At 38.6% G+C, this 18,814-nt stretch overlaps 1 protein-coding gene across 1 annotated transcript in view; it reads left to right on the forward strand.

Moving 5' to 3' along the window:
- IL1RAPL2 (interleukin 1 receptor accessory protein like 2) overlaps positions 1-18,814 on the forward strand; it is a 1,389,708-nt gene that overhangs the window by 679,133 nt on the left and 691,761 nt on the right. The window contains exon 3 of the mRNA XM_074323975.1: positions 9,084-9,357. Coding sequence (XP_074180076.1) covers positions 9,084-9,357 — 274 coding nt within the window. The remainder of the gene's footprint in view (positions 1-9,083; positions 9,358-18,814) is intronic.

Here is an 18,814-nt window from a genome sequence, read left to right on the forward strand (position 1 = left end):
GAATAGTGGTTACATCCAGGCAGGGCTTTGAGGTAAAGATGGGACTGTGTATGGTGGTTAAAGGGGACATTAGCTATATCTGCAATGCTTTATTTCTTTAATAAAACAAAGCCACTGAAAGCAAATTGGAAAAAAAAGAAGTTAACATTATTAAATTTGGATGCTAAAATCATGGGAGTTTGTAATAATATTCTTTTCAGTTCTCTGTAACTTTGAAATTAAGAAAAACATCAAAACAAAGATTGCTGGGGGAGATTTTCCAATTTAGCACATACACAGCTGTCTTCATGATCAAAGGCCTCGCCAACCATTGAATGGTCTGTTTTATTGGTGCTGGGTTAGAACCTGTCTAATTTAATGCCTCCATTTCTTTTGGGAGTGGAAACTGACTTTCCCAAACTCATGTACATCATTAAGAAGGCAAAATGGAATGAGAATCCAGGGTTTCTGATCTCCAGCTAGTTCTATGCTCTTTTCATGCTGCCACACACTCTTCTGATATTGCCTTTGTGTTGGGGTCTAGCATGGTGACCCCAAGGACCTGACAAATCTTAATCCAGAAAGATTTCATTCTCATCACAATTCTCTACTTACCAAGGCAGAAAAGTGTCTTCAAACATTTTACAAAAGCTTTTCAACAATCCAAAGGTTAACCCCTAGCTAATGTGAAAATTGCTTAACCAAAGCAGTTCACTCCACTAGCACTTAATTGTGTGAAGTCTCCTGGGATTAGAATATATAAACCTATATTCAGGAAGACCTACTACTAAGTGTCTAGTCTGGGAGCTGCTTGAGGAAAGATTAAACTCTGGACCCACCCTGGATTCTAATAAAAGCAGAACCCTAGGTGACTCTCTCTCTCTCTCTCTCTCTCTCTCTCTCTCTCTCTCTCTCTCTCTCTCTCTCACACACACACACACACACACACAGTCTGTGACCATGACTAATGGGTCAATCAATATGGTAAGAAAACCAGGATGCCGCTTCTAACTTGACACCTAGGTAGACTAAGCTCAGTGCATGAGTAGGATTTCGTTGGGAGAAGGTGGAAGTTGGGAGAAATGGTATGAAGGTGGAGACAGGAAAGAGTTGAGTGGGCAAAGGCCCACAGTATAACGGCTCTCTGACAAGGCGGGCTAGAGGAGGACAGGACGGGAGGAGGCCAGCCTGTCAAGAGCAGGGTTTTTCTCTTGGAGAGTGGCAGCCATTTTGATAGAATAAGGCTGGGTTGGGAAAGGCTTGAGTGGTAGACTACGTGATTTTGACTGACTTACCAGGGAATTGTGAGTTCTGAAACAGGGATGTGACAGAATTCATTTCATTAATCCTGTGTCTAGTGATGATAGCTAATGGAAAGGTGGCAGTCATTCGTTATGGTGAACACATTTTGTACATTGGGGCTTATCCCCTGACCTTCCAATTGGAGTTTGGCCACAGCACTTATCTGGTTGGCAGTAGTAGGAAGAGCAATCTTAATATGTCTTTAACAAATGTGAACAACTTTTGATTATCAGTGAATTTGGGGAATAAACACATTATTTCATCCCATAAATATTTAATGAGTGCCTATTATGTGCAATGAACTGGGGCTTGTCCTAGGGATACAAAGTAAAGGAGACACCCATCTAACTAGGAGACATCCATTAATGTGGCAAGAACACATGAGGGGAAATAATTCACTTGGGGCAATGAAGTACAGTTTGATAGAAGTGGCATTTGAAGCCGGGTCTTGGAGGATGAGTAGGCTCTCAACAGACAAGCACAGAAACAAAGGGTATTCTAGTGGAAGGAACCAGAATAGCCAAGGCAGAGAAATGAATGAAATGGTGAGTCTTGACTGAAGTGTAGGTTGCGTGAAGAGTTATGGCTGGAAGCAGAAAAGACAGGCAGTCCCTATTCGGGTGAGTCAGGGGAACTAGGCTTAAGCATCTGCATATCGGGAGCCACTGCAGGTTTTGAGCAGTAAAGGGACATAGCCATCCATATACTTCAGAAAGATCACTTTCTTAGCAGTGGTAAGAGCAAATTGGAATGGAAAGGTTGGAAGATCATTTAGAGGATATTGCAACAGTCCAAGCAAGATATGAGAGGGGTCTGGATTTTCATATCTGTGAAGATAGAGGGGAGGGGAGGAATTTGAATCACTTTTCTGAGATGAGAAGTTTCAATGTTATTTGGGAGGAGCAGGGGGAGGGCAGTGGGAAAGGATAGGCAAGATGCAGGGATGACTCCCAAAGATTTGCTTTGGATGAGTGCACACATGGGAGGCAGAGACTTGGCATGGGAGATAAGCTCATTGCCAAGTGTGCTAGATTTGAGCGAGCAGCAGAAAGCCTGCTACAGGGCTTGGTGGACAGTGCTGATATCCTGTTTCCCACATGCACATTTGCTGCTGCAGCCTTTGAATTAATATCAGTGCATCTAAGAAGAGCTCCCGGCTAATGGCTAATTCCCAAAGAGGCTCATCAGGCCTCAGCTAATCAGGAGTTGAAGATTTAGTTGTAATGCCTCACGTAGCTTCATCTCTACAAAGTGACTGAGGCTCATTTTTTGGGTAAAGGTTGAAGGAATGATCTTGACAAAGCATAGCCCAGATCCTGTGATGAAAGGGAAATAAAGATGGTTACCAGCCCATTATTAAGCGTAATTACTAGGTTGAAATGAGATGAAGGTCTTCATTCAGGCAGAACTTTCTCATTGATGAATAGTAGGGGGTAAAAGTGTGAAAGGAAAGCGTATAATCCAATTCATAAAAATGTAGATATTCTTTTTAAAACCTGAAGCAATAATCATTCATTATATTTGTAGAGCTGGAGTGAGGGATATTCTCTATTGACGGATAGTGAGTGATGCACAGATGAATTTTAAAACAATGCAATATATAGTGATGCATTATAGAACTGTACACTTGAAACCTATATCATTTTACTAACCAATGCCACCCGAATAAATTTAATTAAAAAAAGAAAAAATCCATCCCCCCCAGCAGAACTTTATTTAACAAATGAAGAAGCGGCTCTGTCCATCTTTCCATACTGGTGGCAAGGAGGCAGGAGTCCAGCAACAGGGGTGCAGCCCACTCATTTCTTCAAGAATTTGACTTCTCATGCTTGGGGTTGCCCACTTGGAGGTAGGCAGCGTCCACTGTGATGGGTATAAGTCAAAAGAACTTGCCTTCAAGTGGGTGTTTGGAGGAGACCTGAGAGAGAAGTAGAAAGCATTGAACTCCCACATTAAACTCTTAAGAACAAGGAGAATAACATTATATTCAATTAGTATAATATGTAATAAGTACAAATGTTTAGATAAGCACAAAAGGCTAGTTTACAATGGTAGGGACTGGGTGATCGTGCCTAGATATTTAATTAAATAAATACAGGTCAAATAACATCTACCCAAGGTTTCAATCTGATCTTCAGAGGTTAAATCAGGTACACAAATTAATTCTTTACTCTGTAAATACTGCTTGTAGTTCATAGATAAATGACTGGCATCCATTATTTGATGGCTGTTATTCCCACAGTGCTTATTATTTAGGGATACAATATCACTCAGCTGGAAAGGTCTGCTCTGCTGGACAGGCATGTGCTCTCTGGAATACGTGTGACGATTTGGGTAGCACCAAGCAAATTGTAGTGTTTAGTGGCTCCTGAGCGGGTATGGGGAGTGTAGGAGGCAGCATATAGAACATACGGTGTTTAAGAGCATAGGTTCTGGAGTCCAGTTGTCCTGGGTTGGGGTCCGAACCCTGCGACCACAACCTCGGTGACCTTAAGCACAGCACTTCAACTAGGAGATTTTCTTTTTCTCTTCAGTAAAATGGGAATAGCGAGAGTTCCACCTACCAGAGTTAACATAATAATGAAATGAGAAAAATACACGCAAAGCACCTAGCACAGTGCCTAGCTGATCTGTACTAAGGGCTCAATGAATGCCAGTAACGGCTTTTGTCACATCTTTCTGTGCTGGCTCGTCCACCTGGTGTGTATGTAACCTGGTTATCCAGTTTGAGCAAGATCTCAGCGGCATGCTCCCTCTGTCAGCTACAGTGGTGCATTTCCAGTGTGTTGTGATCCCTCCCCAGCAATCATTGGTTGGCAGAGAGCAAATCCTTAGTGCTAAATATTAGGTAGGGAAAATTTAAGTGCTACTGAAAAACTTGGACAGCCTGCCCTCTAGTGGTCATTTGATGAACTGCCCCCCAACATTTTCCCTCTTGATTAGCAAACAGGCGAGCTGGCCCTATAAATGAATGGGATATAGTCGACATAGTTACAACGCCTGGTTTAACACATGAAATTATTGATCACAAACAGATAATAAACTAGTATCAGATATACATCCCCAGGCAAAGGACTTAAGTTATAATGAATGTCCTCAAGATATCTGGAACTTCATATTTCTTCATGTGCTAATCAGCCATTTTACTTAAAGGGATTTCAAATTTGGGGCAAGAATCCAGAATTGGTATTACAAACAAACAAACAAACAAAACACCTCAAAACAAAACAAAAAAAAACAGAATTGGCAGTTCTTTACATAGCTATATATCCTGTTCCCCCAATAAAAGTTGTAATATACAGAGCCATTAGAGTCTGTAATTTCACTGCACGCAGTATTCTGTTTTATAAAATAATATTATAACCATTGCTGTTGATAGTAACATCTTATCCTCCTTTAGGGATTTATAAACTTTTAGGGCTTTGCTTTCACAGCAGGTAGGTGTGGCAGGATTTACTGTCCAGGCTGTATTGAGGAGGAAGCCGAGGCTTATTTATGAAGAGGCTAAATAGGTTTGGTCTGGTCACCCAGGGGACTTTCCAGGGGAGTGTATTCGTTTGTACCCCTAGGAGTCTTCTCTTGGAAAAATAAATTGCACGGACACTGGCATGTCCCTTTATATGCTTCATCAACTCCTTTCTGCAAATCTTCATGTCCAATTCCTTAAGCCCACACTTGCTCTTCAAATTGGAATGAAGAAGCTAGAGACCTGTGTTTTAAAGAAGTGGCTTCCTTTGCTCCATTATAAGTGTTTTGATGATGCAAATATTAAAGCATTTCTGCAACAAGGCTAAAACGTGTAATAACTGTGAGCCTTACAGAAAACTAAATCGAGGAAGTAGAGATGAGAATCCAAAGAAACACAATTGTACTTTTAAATACTTGAAGTGCTATTCATAAGACTCAAGAGTGAACAGAGAGTGATTAATTTAGAAAAGAAGGTATTTTCTCACAGAATGCCTGGGATATTTATAACCATACTGAGTGATTGTGAAGCAGAGGACAGGCATGCACTCACTTATACTTTCAATAGGTTTGCTCGGTAGCAAGCTTCAATCCAACTGCCGAATTTTGCTGTTTTGGGGGTAAAAGTGTTTTCCTTCGTGCAGTGGCTCTATTTACACTTGCGGCTGGTCAGTGAAACCCAGTTATCAAGCCACCTGTGGGAGAAGCCAGTCTGATCGGAAACCACTTTTCTAAGGAGTCCTTTGGAAACTGACTTAAACAGGTGCCACTGGAGTTGTGAACAGAATAGGGCTGGATTGCTCTCTGCGTTAGAGGCCTGTTCTGACAAGGTCAGTCTTGCTGGTTATCTCCTACTGTGGGCAACTGAGTTCCACTATGTCCCCAACCTGTCCATAGCCTGCACCCTTGCCAGCTATATCACAGTTCTGTTCAGTCAGCTATCTGCCAAATATGTATGGAGTGTCAACGTGCAAGGGGCTCTGAAAGTGTGGCATGTTATTGCAAACTCCTTCTCGTGACAGAAGCATGACTTGCACTGGTGACTTCAGATGGTACCATCATTGATTGCTGGAATGGCCTTTGGCCAATTGAGTTGTATGTGACCTTTCTTCTTTCTGCCTTTCTGTAACCCCCTCACACCTTTCAGTGCTTATTTCTTAACCTCAGAGTTTCAGTCCCTTCATGCTGCCTTGCCACCAGACTTTCCAGGCCTCTTACTTACCTCAGCATGTCCTTCTTAATTGCTTCACTAGTCCCAAATCTAAAAATAAATGCACTATGTACTATTCCATCCCCTTTCCCCACTCTTGGTTTGTTTTCCTAAGAATAGAAACTGAATAAAAATAAATCATACCACTCAGCACATTTTAAAATATATCAAAGTGTACATATTAATACGTGCACTGTACTAAGTGTTTATAAATCTGTTTTTTTTTAAATAAATCATACCACTTGTTGGAATCTAGTAGTGTGGTTCAGTGCTCTCTTGATGAAAGAAAGATCAATGTGGGAAAATACTTGGTGGCAGGTGGGCCTTCATGGACCCCCGCTATCATACCCTTTGTCTACTTTTTGGGAAAATTCCCTCATGTCTCGAGATACCTTATATTGTCACCCTGTATTGTGAATACTAAAGGAAAAGAATAAAGGGGACAATGTTTGGAAATTTTTACATATTATTACATATCTGTTCTCTGCTTACTGACTACCTTAAAACTAAATACTCCTTCTCTGCTACCGAAAACAAGGGAACAGAAGAAAAGGAACCATAAATCTATGTAATCAAAGACATTTTGCTCAGATAGTACTAAAAATGAAATGAATTCTCAGTGTACTCTCAAGGTCTGTATGATAAAGCTAATTGTAATGGCAGTTAAATGTCTTCAACTGCCTTTGAGCGTGATTGTTGTGTCTTGGGAGCAGGTATTTTGATTATCTTCAATGCCAACTATGCCCTGTCACTAATGGGCCAAACAGCCTGTCAAGATGATAAAGGTGAAAATTATGCAAAAGATCATTTAGAAGAGGTAACTTAAGGGAGTTAGCAAATGGAAAAACCATTCCAAAAGTTTTATTTTTCATATCAATTAGGTAATTAAAGATGTTGAAGCTACTTTGCCAAGACAAGTTTGTTAATTCAGAAACACTTGCTTCTCACCTTAGGGTTAGGGGAAAACAAAACCTGGAATATTAAAGAGTTGTTTTTTTTTAATTTGTTTCCATGTTTTCTTTCTCTTAATGAACTTTTAAAATAAAACTAGAGAATATATATATATATATATATATATATATATATATATATATATATTTCCTTTAAAACACCCTATTTATATTGTTACCTCTCAGCTGTGTTAATGCATGGGAACAGTAACAAGATAATCCATAAAAAGGAATGATATAAAATTCATTTAAAATGATAAAACAGTAAATATTAAAATTGCATTCAATCTAGAGATGTATCACAAATAATTTACCACAACCCAGAAAGTTCAACTAATGCAGATTTCCCTCTTTCTTTTCTTAACAGTTATGAGACAAATGACAGGTAAACAGCTAATAGCAGGGAGTGAATAAAAAAGCCCCCCAAGAGACAGCAAATGATCAGTATATATTTAGTCCAATCCAGTTGTACCTTCTTGATTTCAACAGTGCACAATGGTCATCAAAATCAAGACTGATCAATCTTGTGCCCTCTGAGTCCTCCAAGAAAGTTCAAATGCCCTTCAGCATAGATTTAGGATAAGTTATTCATTTGGCGATTAATTTATTTCTATGAACAATTACTACAGGAGTATTTGAGGGAACTTATAATAAAAGCCCATATGCAGTAAGACAGTGAAAAATGAAGTCAGAAAGGAAAATCAGAAACCATGGAGTTTAAAATTTTTCTTGGGCCACAGACCCCTTTGAAAATCTAAAAAGGAGCTGTGGAACATCTCCGCAGAAAAATATAACTATGCACATAGGCACAGCATTTTGCCAACAACCTTGAGGGCTATCCAGGCACCCTCTCCTCTGGGTGTCCCTGAACCCCAGGCAAAGAACCCCTTTTAGAAAGCAAATTCCTGATGGAAGATAGTTATTACACTTGAGCATTGCACTCAGCTCTGAGCTTCCTGTCAACTAAGGTTAAAAGAGAAACAAACACACTGGGTTACAGTTCTCAACATCTGTAAAAGGAAGCAGATAAATTCACAAATTATAAGTGAAACGCATAATTTTAAAATGGTAGTTTTTATACAGTTTACAAGAGGATTGTTTTATAAACGGTACTCAAGTCAGATAAAGGGATGTAGCACAATTTGATGACATTCTTTGAAAATAAGCTGTTGGAGGTAGAATATCTATGCTAATTGTATTTACTAGCATTTTCAGTTAGCCACAGTGTCTCATTTCCAACTCTTCTGGAAAAGAGGACATTTATTATATCTGTATTTCTTTAATGGTAGATTTACCCACCTAATATTATTTGATTAAACCTTATACTAATATAATATATATTCCCATGAGCACACACAAGCTGAGCAGCAAGGGAGGCCTAAGGGTATAAAAAGAAATTGAACTGTGATTAAATATCTGCTATTAATAGGTCATACCATGGAAAACTGGCATGTAGATAATGACAAATAATCATTTTAGGTGCCCTCTGCTTCCAACCCAGGCATTTACTTTCTCAAAGGCAAATAAATAACACAGTGGTTCCTGTCACAATGATAAACAGAGGCAGTATAGGGTAGGGGTTAAAAGCCCAGTCTCTGGAATCAGAGACTGTTTTTTCACCACTTATTGGCTGTGTGACCTTGGGCAAAGTAACTGAACTTCTCTGAGTCTCAGTTTTCTCATCTGTGAAATAAAAATAATAAGTGTCAATCTCAGGGCTGCTCCTACCTGGACAGGGGTCCTGTAAAAGTATGTGTTTTGCTCTCCTCTATATAAACAAATTGAGTCACCTAAAATCAACATGTCAGTGTCATTTTAGCAGTTCACTCTCACTGGCATTGGCACCTAGCCATGAGACCCCCGGCAAACCCCACAGGCGTGAGTGCTGGAGCTCCTTGCAGGAGTTAGTCAACCCCAAGCAGGAGGTTACTGTACAGGATTGGAAATGCCTCAAAGGCACAGGGCTGGAGCAGGGATCCTGCTTGCACAGGTCCAAAGAAGGTGCTGGTCTATCTCCAAGGATCACTGGAAAGACTGAATGAGGTAATCTATGGAAAGCACTTGACAGAGTGCCCGGCTCCTAGTAAGTCCTCAGTAGACTTTGGCAGTGATTGTTGTTCTTGCCATTATTATCCACAATGCTCACGCATCTCATGGCTCGTCTGATTTTCTTTCAGTGGATGGCTGCATTGATTGGTCAGTGGATCTCAAGACATACATGGCTTTGGCAGGTGAACCAGTCCGAGTGAAATGTGCCCTTTTCTACAGTTACATTCGCACCAACTATAGCATGGCCCAAAGCACTGGACTCAGGCTTATGTGGTACAAAAACAAAGGTGATTTGGAAGAGCCCATAATCTTTTCAGAGGTCAGGATGAGCAAAGAGGAAGATTCAATATGGTTTCACTCAGCTGTGGCCCAAGACAGTGGATTTTACACTTGTGTTTTAAGGTGAGTGCTGCATGAAAATACTGCTCAATACCTTCAGTTTTGATTGGGCCTGGAGTGTGTGCCAATGGGTCTCCCTTTATACAGTGGGGATGTTTTTGAAAGGTTGCAGTGCATGTGGGGATTCAGTAAATTCAACTGTAATTATTTATTGGAACTACATTGCAAATTCTTATCAAATTTTCATAAAATGAGACTCCCATTTACTCTGTGTGCTCATTTAATTTGGAAAATTTTGTGATTCATTTTTCCCCAACTCCACCCTTGCCCCAGGGTCTTACATTAACAGTTGTTTTTGCATACAGCCAGTTGGCTCAATGATCTTGATATCTGGCCATGAAAATAACCTAAAGTCTCATTTAGGCCAAGGTCTCTTCTTGCTTATTGATAGGAAATAGCTTCGAATGCTGCTGGGAGATCTCTTAGCAAATGAACTATTGGTGAAATTCTTCATAGTAGAATTGCAATGTGAGTTTGAGTCCAATGTACTGAAATATTCAACATGGACTCCTGTAAACACACAGTCATCCTGAGTTCCTAGGTACTATACAGGGAAGATAGCGTAGATAAAATTTCTGCTTACAAGAAGTTTACAGTGAAACACAGTCTGTTTAGTCCTTAGGAATTCCACAATATGTCCTTCCTACCCCCTCCATCCCAATGCTAGAATCTAGGATCTGGAAGATCAGACAGACAGCATTAGGTTTTGAAGTATGTAGCTGAGAGGACCTTTGAACCACTTTTTCAATTTTGCCATTTTGGGAGTCTCTGATCTTGCTCACCAGGGACCTGCACACTATTGTTTGATTTTACCTTCTTGGAAATGCAGACCCTTCCTATTTTTGTCTCCAGCAGACTTTGTCTGATGCTAAAGCTATGTCACCTCTTCATCAAAAGCACTTGGAGGCCCCTGGTGAGGCCTCATTGTTCAAAAGGCCAACAGAACAAGGTGGTATATAAATAGAGAACCTTCTTGATGCTCTAAGAATCACTTGTGTGTGTGTGTGTGTGTGTGTGCGTGCTTGCGTGCGTGTGTGTGTGTGTGTGTGTGTGTATGTATTGGGGAAGCAAATAGTGAGTTTAGTCTCTGTTTGTGGTGGGCAAAAAATCCCAGGATACTGGCAGAACTTGCAATCATTCTGATCACACCCTTAGCGAGAATCAATATTTCACATACTTTGGCAGCTCTTGGAAAATTGATAAGTGGGCATAATTCAGCTTCAGTGACTGACATTATATTCTTTAGGGTGCTGCTGTTCTTTCCCTGCTTACCCACTGTACATCTCCCACCCTCATTAAATCTTGCCAATCTAAAAGAGATCTCTTTCCCTCCCTAAGTCCATTTGCTTTGTTTCTTGTTTTCACAAATTTAAAATTTTATTTGCAAAGCATCTGTCTACCATATGCAGTCGTCATACTTATAATGAATTATTGAATTAATTATTGTTTACTTACCCTGCTTTCTTATGTCTCCAGCCTTGCTGCCTCTGCCTGCTTCCCTTGACCCCTCTAAGCCCATTCCTCCATTCTGAGCATTGTTAAAAATCTAATGTGTATCCTTGTATATATATTCGTCCTACTCTTTTACCATATTTTGCCGTGTATAATGCACTCCATATATAATGTGCACCCACATTTTTGGCCCAAACTTTCAGGGAAAAAATCTTTCATTTTAATTTTTTTAATTCAAATTTTTATTTATTTATATTTAGGTACTTGTGTTTTGTATTATAAAGGAATTTTAACATTTATTTTTAAACATATGGTACAAGAAATTCGATGTAACAAATAATTAAAAACCAAAAGAACAGATACAATGCACAAGAAATTTTATGTACTGGTAACAAATTTACGATATTTACCCATTATAAAAGGCCCAAGAACTCTTTGTCATTGCAAGTTCATCAAAACTGATTATCATACACACATTCAAGGGTGTTATTTTGCATAAGTATATCATTATTGATTTCTAGAGTTACACTTCTAACTCATAAGTATAAATAAAATAATTAAAAACACTTATATTGATACGGAATTAGCACTACCCATGTATAATGCACATCCTTATTTCCCCCCCACAGATTTGGGCAAAAAAGTGTGCATTATACACAGCAGAATACGGTAATTATACAAACACATAAACCTGGGGAGTCTCTCCTCATTGTTTTCCAGAATAAAAGGAGCGCTATATATTTCTCTGCATTGCCTTTTTTTTTTTAGTAAAAGTATATAGTAGAAGTCAATTGATAGAGAGTTCACTCATCCTTTTACATATATAATATTCTGTATTGCTTGATATTCTTTGATACCCCAGTTTAGCCAACCATTTCCCTACCGATGTGCATATACTTAGTTTCCAGTTTTTTTTTTCGCTAAAAAAAGTGTTCTAATAAAAGTCCCCTTTTGCTTTTAAACCTTTAGTTTAAACTTTAAAAATTTTAGAACAGTTTTAGATTTACAGAAATATTGCAAAGATAGTACAGAAATTTCCAGTGTGCTTTACACCCAGTCTCGCCTGTTATTAACATCTTACGTGACTATGGTACATTTGTTGCAATTAATGAACCAATAGTGGTACATTATGTTTAAGTCTACCCTTCATTCACATTTCCTCAGATTTTCCTTAATGTCCTTTTTCTGTTCCAGGATCCCATCTTGGATATCACATTATATTTAGTGTCGTATGTCCTTAAGCTCCTTTTTTGCTGTGGCAGTTTCTTAGACTTTCCTTTTTTCTGGTGACCTTGACAGTTTGAGTAGTACTGAGTTTAGATATTTTGTACAATGTTTCTCAATTGGGATTTATCTGTTATATATTTTTTTCATGGTTAGACTTAGGTGATGCTTTTTGTGAGGAAGACCACAGAGGTAAAATACCATTCTCATCACATCATATCAAGGGTGCACAGTATCAGTCTGCCTTATCCTGTTGACATTGACCTTGATCACCTGGCTAGAAGTAGTGTTTGTTTTTCTCCACAAACTTTCTCTGTAAAGTTACTCTTCTTTATTTCTCCTCTTTCATAATCTCCTCTTTGGAAGAAAGTAGTTATTTATAACGCATACTTAAGGAGTGGGAAGTTATGCTCCACCTTATTAAGGGTGGAGTGTTTTATTCAATCATTTGATTATATCATTGGGGACTCATAGATATTTATATTATAGATTGGGTTATAATCTAATCCTACTTTATTTCTGGCTCAAATTATTCCACTTTTGTCCATTGGGAGCTCTTTCGGTTGGCACATCTATCCCTTTGACATAACCTCATCACTTTTTGGAACATTTCCTTATGTTCTACTACTGTAAGATACTCCATGCTTATCTTGTGTATTTCCTGCCCCAGTTATAGAATAAACAATTTTCCAAGGAGCCCTGATTCCTTCTAATATAGAAACAAAGACTTGGGTGCTGGGTGTGCAGGTTGCTTCTGGAGTGTGGTTGCCTTTAGGCCCTCTCAGCTGACAGCTTATTTGCTTTTAATCATAGACTTGTATTATTCCACGTACAAGTGGGATTTTCCAATGCCCGTGAAATCCTTTCCTACAGTTGGCCCTCTTTCAAGTACAATTGAGGTCAGACAATTAAGTTCATGAACTTTCTACCATGAAAGTGCACAGTGGAAAGTTCTTGAACTTAATTGTTTGACCTTTATACATCCGTTGACCTTGTTCATACCTATTATAGATACCATCTAAGTCAGTGGTTCTCAACTCACATCTAGATCAGTAAAAGAAAAAGGGATGGTATTCCACAGGTCAGAGGCTTAAATTCAAGCATAACTGATGATCTATTTTACTCATGCAGCAGGTCTTGGGGAATGACTGGGACTGATAGACGTGGGTGAAATTTTGCATATTATCCCTCATGTATGCTTTGGTAAGGAAAAAAAAAAGTTTGGGAGCCACTGTTCTGAAGGAAGCAACAGTGTTTTGCAAACTCAGAGATATAGAAATCTCTTGTAGAATGACATAAGTAAAGTAGGTGCATTTGGCTGTGAATAATAAACATGTTTTTCAGATCTAGTAGTGGCCACTGATTCCAGATATGTTTCAAGTGAGAAATTCAGTGCACATAGACGATTTTATGCCGTTGTCAAGAGAGTGACATTTACAGTGTAAGAGGCTCTGAATTTGGCAATGTGTGTAGTCACCTAAAATCCCCAATTCGATACCACTTTAAGGTAATCATGGATAGTTTTTCTGTGCTTTATTGACCTTATTAAAGTTACTGTACTGATTTTAATGTGTTTAAAATACAGATCTGAGTTTTTAGTAATATCCTCCTCCCATTTGAATTGTAGCATGAAAACTTGCTGTCTGTGACTTTTCAGTAGCCAATTAATCATTTTTTGTTTGTTTGTTTGTTTTTGGCCAGTCTCAAGAGTGATTAGTTGAATTTTTCAGCATGTTAGTGGGTTAGTGATAGAGACATAGTGGAGAAGTGAGTTATATTTTGAGAGTGCCTGTCAAAGAATTCCTGTATTCCTTCCTTCCCACCTGAATCTTTTCAGTGGAGGCACTTAGTAGGATAAAAATGATGAGTAATCTTATTGGACAAAATTTCACATATCACTTTCTCAACAACTTGGAAAAAGGGGTGACTTAAGCTGTGGATGAGGGCAGATGTATTCATATAATCCTGAATTGAATTCATGAATAATGTAAAGAATGATTAAATATAGTTGAACATCTGTAGAAACCTGTGTGTTTGGGGGTCACAATGGCCAAGTACAGAGAACCAGTTATAGGTTCAAAAACCGTTACGACCATTTACCTCTCCAATGAAGTAAGGAGAACGAGAAACCTCCTTCTTAAATGGGAACATAATCAGATTATTTTCGGTCTTTATTAATCATTGAAGTCAATCAGAGTCTCAAAATCTGAATGCCTCACAAAGTCTTCTAAAGGGTTCCTTAGTGCACTTATCAGCTCTGTGGCATGATATTTGCCTTCCTATTCATCATATTTGCATGATTCTTACTCCAGAAAAACAACATCACCAGAAGAGTTGAGGGAGGTGGATATATTTGAAATAAGAATTGCAGCATGTTACTAATTGTTGAGTCTGTGCAATGAATACATGAGGGTTCATTGCATTGTTCATTCTATTTTTGTGTATATTAGAAATATTCCATAATAACAAAAAATATATATAAATATGTGTAAGTAATTTTGCCTGATTTTTATGGCCCTTACATGATCCTGACCTGTAAGTGCTTATGTAGCATATGTTAAGCAAGTTTTATATTTCAGTCAACAATCATTGATCATGTACCATGGGATTCACTTTATACCATATTGCAAGGAAACCTGTGCTTTTATTAGGTTGGTGCAAAAGTAATTGCGGTTTTTGCAATTGTTTTTAACCTTTCAAATCGCAATTACTTTTGCACCAACCTAACAAAAAGAAAAGTAATTGTCCTAGTCTTCCTAAGACTCAAAGAAATAGCTTTTATCACCTTCTACCCTCCTACTCTACTCCCTGTCATGGTTACCAAGAGATTTTCAAGGGCCTTGAACATTTCTTATAATTCAATTCCAACTTAACTATTGATCCTTGAAAAGTTAAGTGTCAACAAGCTGGTTACCTTGGTAGCAATTTCTAGGAGAACAGATAGTTTCTTGTAGGAAAAGTGAGAGCCTGGATCTTATAGAATTGACTTCAGAAAATCTCAAGATTGTACAGCAGGGTCTTGAAACAACGACAATGCCTTCCGTGGTCTGCGTAGGTTAAAGTGTGATGCAATTAGGTGTTTTTTCTACCTATTTTTGGTTATAAGTGAGAGTCCCTGATTTACTTATTTCGTTGTAGCAATTGTGCGTAAAGGAAAACATGTAACCTGAAAAGATTATTTTTCAACTTCCAAAATTTAAAAATCTTCTTGTTTATAAAATTATAGGTAACTTAAATAGCAAATTAGTGACAATTGTAGTTTATTTTCATTTCATTTATAGTGAATTTGATGTGCTGTGATGTTTAGAAATTTAGCCGTACTATTGTATATTAGCTATGCAATACTCAGAATTACCATCCTTCCACTGTATAATACCTATGTAATTTGAACTCCATTTAGTTTGTTTATTGGATGCAAACAGATATTTACAGTTTAGACAGTTAACAGGGTTACCTGCTTCGTAAGAATGAATGAGTTATATTTAATAATCATAAAACAAGGATTTCAAATAATTACTGATGAGGTAGCTAACACTGGTGTGTGTGTGTGTGTGTGTGTGTGTGTGTGTGTGTATTTGTGTATACACACAATATATATATTTTGTTGTTGTTTTGTTTTGTTTTATCCCTTGTATCATTACACAAACTTTGGTGACTTTACATTTTATGGTTGTTTTGCTCATATCTAAGTTTAAACCTATCGCAAGAATTGCAAATTCAAAATATTTTCAGGGGCCAAGAAGGTAATATAATGATTGAGGCAGGCCATCCGAAACATTTCGAAGTATTGGAGGCTGTAGCAATGCCCTCCGTAATCTCATTTTCATTTGCTGTACTCGTGCAAACACCTCTAGCTCAGTTTATATATTCTAATTCCAATAACCTATTGACCCCACCTAGAGCTGTAGCTCATTGATCCCACAGTTGTTTTCATTGCCCTTTGCTTTCTTCTCACCTACCGTATTTCCCTGAAAATAAGACCCAGCCAGACCATCAGCTCTAATGCATCTTGTGGAGCAAAAATTAATATAAGACCCGGTCTTATTTTACTATAATAGAAGACTGGGTCTTATATTAATTTTTGCTCCACAAGATGCGTTAGAGCTGATGGTCCGGCCGTGTCTTATTTTTGGGGTAACTCGGTAGCATAGTTTAAATTCCATGATCAATCATTCTAATCACTCCCATACATACCCCCACATTTTCTTTGACCCTTTCTCCCTTCATCTTACTCACTTACAAAACCCACAACACTGTTTTAACCCATTGCTCCATCTATGCTTGTACCTGCATCCTTTCAGCTGAACTTGACGGAAGGAAAATATATAATGGCATTGACTGGTCTCACTTTGAATTCATCATCATGAACCTCAAATATACCCATAATGCTGCCAAATAGTCTCACTGTATATTCTTAGTTCATTCAGTCTCCTCTCCTCCTAGATGACTATTTCACACTGTTTACTCTCCAGCATCTTCTCTCCTTGCTTTCCATTTCACTGAAAAAAAAATATGGAAGCAATTAGGAGAGAAAGCCCACTACATCTACCTGCCTACTGGCATTTGTGCTTACATACTATGCCTTCAAGTTAATTACCATTGGTAGACTGGCTTTGCTCCTGTGTAAGGCTAGTCACTTCACTTGCACACAGATCCTATTCGCCTACTCATGGATATCACCTGAGCAATTCTCCCGTCTCTCTCCTACCTCATGGAATTTTGTGTTTCTACTGCATCATTTCCACCAGCATACACACAAGTCAATATTTATGCCATCTAAAAAAATATCCTTTTGACTCCATTTCCCTTGCCAGCCACTGCCCCCATTTCCTTGTTCCCATTTGTAGCAAAGCTACTTCAAATAAACTGTTGTTTGCACTCACAGTCTTGGGCTCCTCTCCACTAATTCTCTATTAAACCCATTCCAATCAGAATTTTACCTTCACTACTCCACCAAAATTGCTCTTATCAAAGTCTCCAATGACCTCAGCAATGCAAAATCGAATGGTCAGGTAAAATTTTACTCCCACTTTTACTTGATCAGTGCATTTGGCACAGCTGATCATCCCCTTCTTTTTGCTATGTTCTGTACGTCCAGCGAATCAAGTCTCTTAGTATTCCTCCTATTCCATCAGTTACCCTTTCTTAAGTCCTTTGCTGATGTCTCATATTCCCCCAGACCTCTTACTGTTAGAGGGACCTAGGGCTTGGTCCTGAGGTTTCTTTCTTTTTTTTTCCTTTCATCTCTATGCACACTCACTCCCCCCATGATCTGTTTATAGTCTTATAGTTACTTTTCAGCATGTCCACTTGGTGTCAAAACCAATATGTCCAAAAGTGCACTCCTGATCTTCCTCCTGTCTTACAATGGTTTCCTATAAAACAAACCCTGAGGGGAAAAAAAAAACACCCAAAGAACTAATGTGTATTAGGGAGTATAATATCAGGGAGACAGGAGTAAAGGGAAAGGGAAGTGAGGCAGGAGAAGAGGGGCAGTATTTCATGATAGTTGATCCAGGAGAAGAAATGGAAAATAATTGACCTCTCTGCTCCCATGACCCATTCATCAAGGGGTTATCCCACGGGGTCTTACCTCCCTTGAACTTTGAGGATTGCCCAGGCTGTGGCTTCCATCTTACTGCTGTCACTCTGGCCCAAGCCACCGCCTCTTATCTTTATCATTGCAATAAATTTCTAATTGTTTTCTCTGCTTTCCCACATCTTCCTTCAGTCTATTCTTAATACAGTAGTCATAGTGATCTTTTGAAAACATAAGTCACATGGGTCTCTCTTCTGCTCAGGACCTTCTTGTGGCTTCACATTTTATTTGGAATAAAAACAAACTCCTTACAAGGGCTCACAAGGACCTATGTGATCCAGACCCTGATACCTGCCTAAATTACTATTACTTTCCTATTCTGCTTTTCCTCACTCTATTCCAGCCACCCCGACCTCCTTGCTGTGTCTCAAAGACTCTAGCCTTAGGATCTTCGCTGGCTGTTCCCTGTCTGGAATGCTTCCCTCTTCTATATTCACATGACTAACTCCCTCATTTCCTTCAATTGTACAATTTCCTGCATTTTTACTGTATCAGTGGGTCTTGCTTGGCTATCTTATTTATAATCTTAAGATTCTCTTCCACTCAGTACCCATCCTCCATACTCCTGATCTTTCTTACCTTGCTCTAATTTTTCTTTCTCCATAGCAATTATCACCCTTTATGATATACATAATTTACTTATTTATCATACTTATTGCTTATTTTCTATGTCCACATGCTAGAAGGTAAGCTCCTGAAGGACAGGGGTCTTTGCCTTTTTCGTTCACTGATACATCTCAAGAACCTATAACAAAGTATGACACATAGTAGATGCTCAATAAATAATTATTAAATGAATGAATTAGCTATGTCTCTGTTAAAGTCAGGAAGCCACCTGAAAAATCCAGTGTTGTTACTATAAAGGGATATAGGCCCTATATTACTAGATCTTCTGACTTTTTAAAGAAAACACCTGAAATCTGGATATTTGTGTAAAATTTCCACATTTTTCAAATTTTCAGCCCCCCCCTCCCCAAAATGTCCCTCCTGAGATTCAACCAGTGGACTCACAGTTTGCAACTCTGAACTACTAAGTTCTCACTCTAGCATTAACCTAGGGAGTGATGGTATATTATAGCTGTGTGACCTGTGCCTTGCTTTCCTCACCTGGAAAATGAAGATTTGTTTATTCAACTTATTTTGAACACTTGCTGTAGGTATTATGTTGGTACAAAAGTAACTGCA

Source organism: Rhinolophus sinicus, chromosome X (genome assembly GCF_036562045.2).
Source record: "Rhinolophus sinicus isolate RSC01 chromosome X, ASM3656204v1, whole genome shotgun sequence".
Lineage (NCBI taxonomy): Eukaryota > Metazoa > Chordata > Mammalia > Chiroptera > Rhinolophidae > Rhinolophus > Rhinolophus sinicus.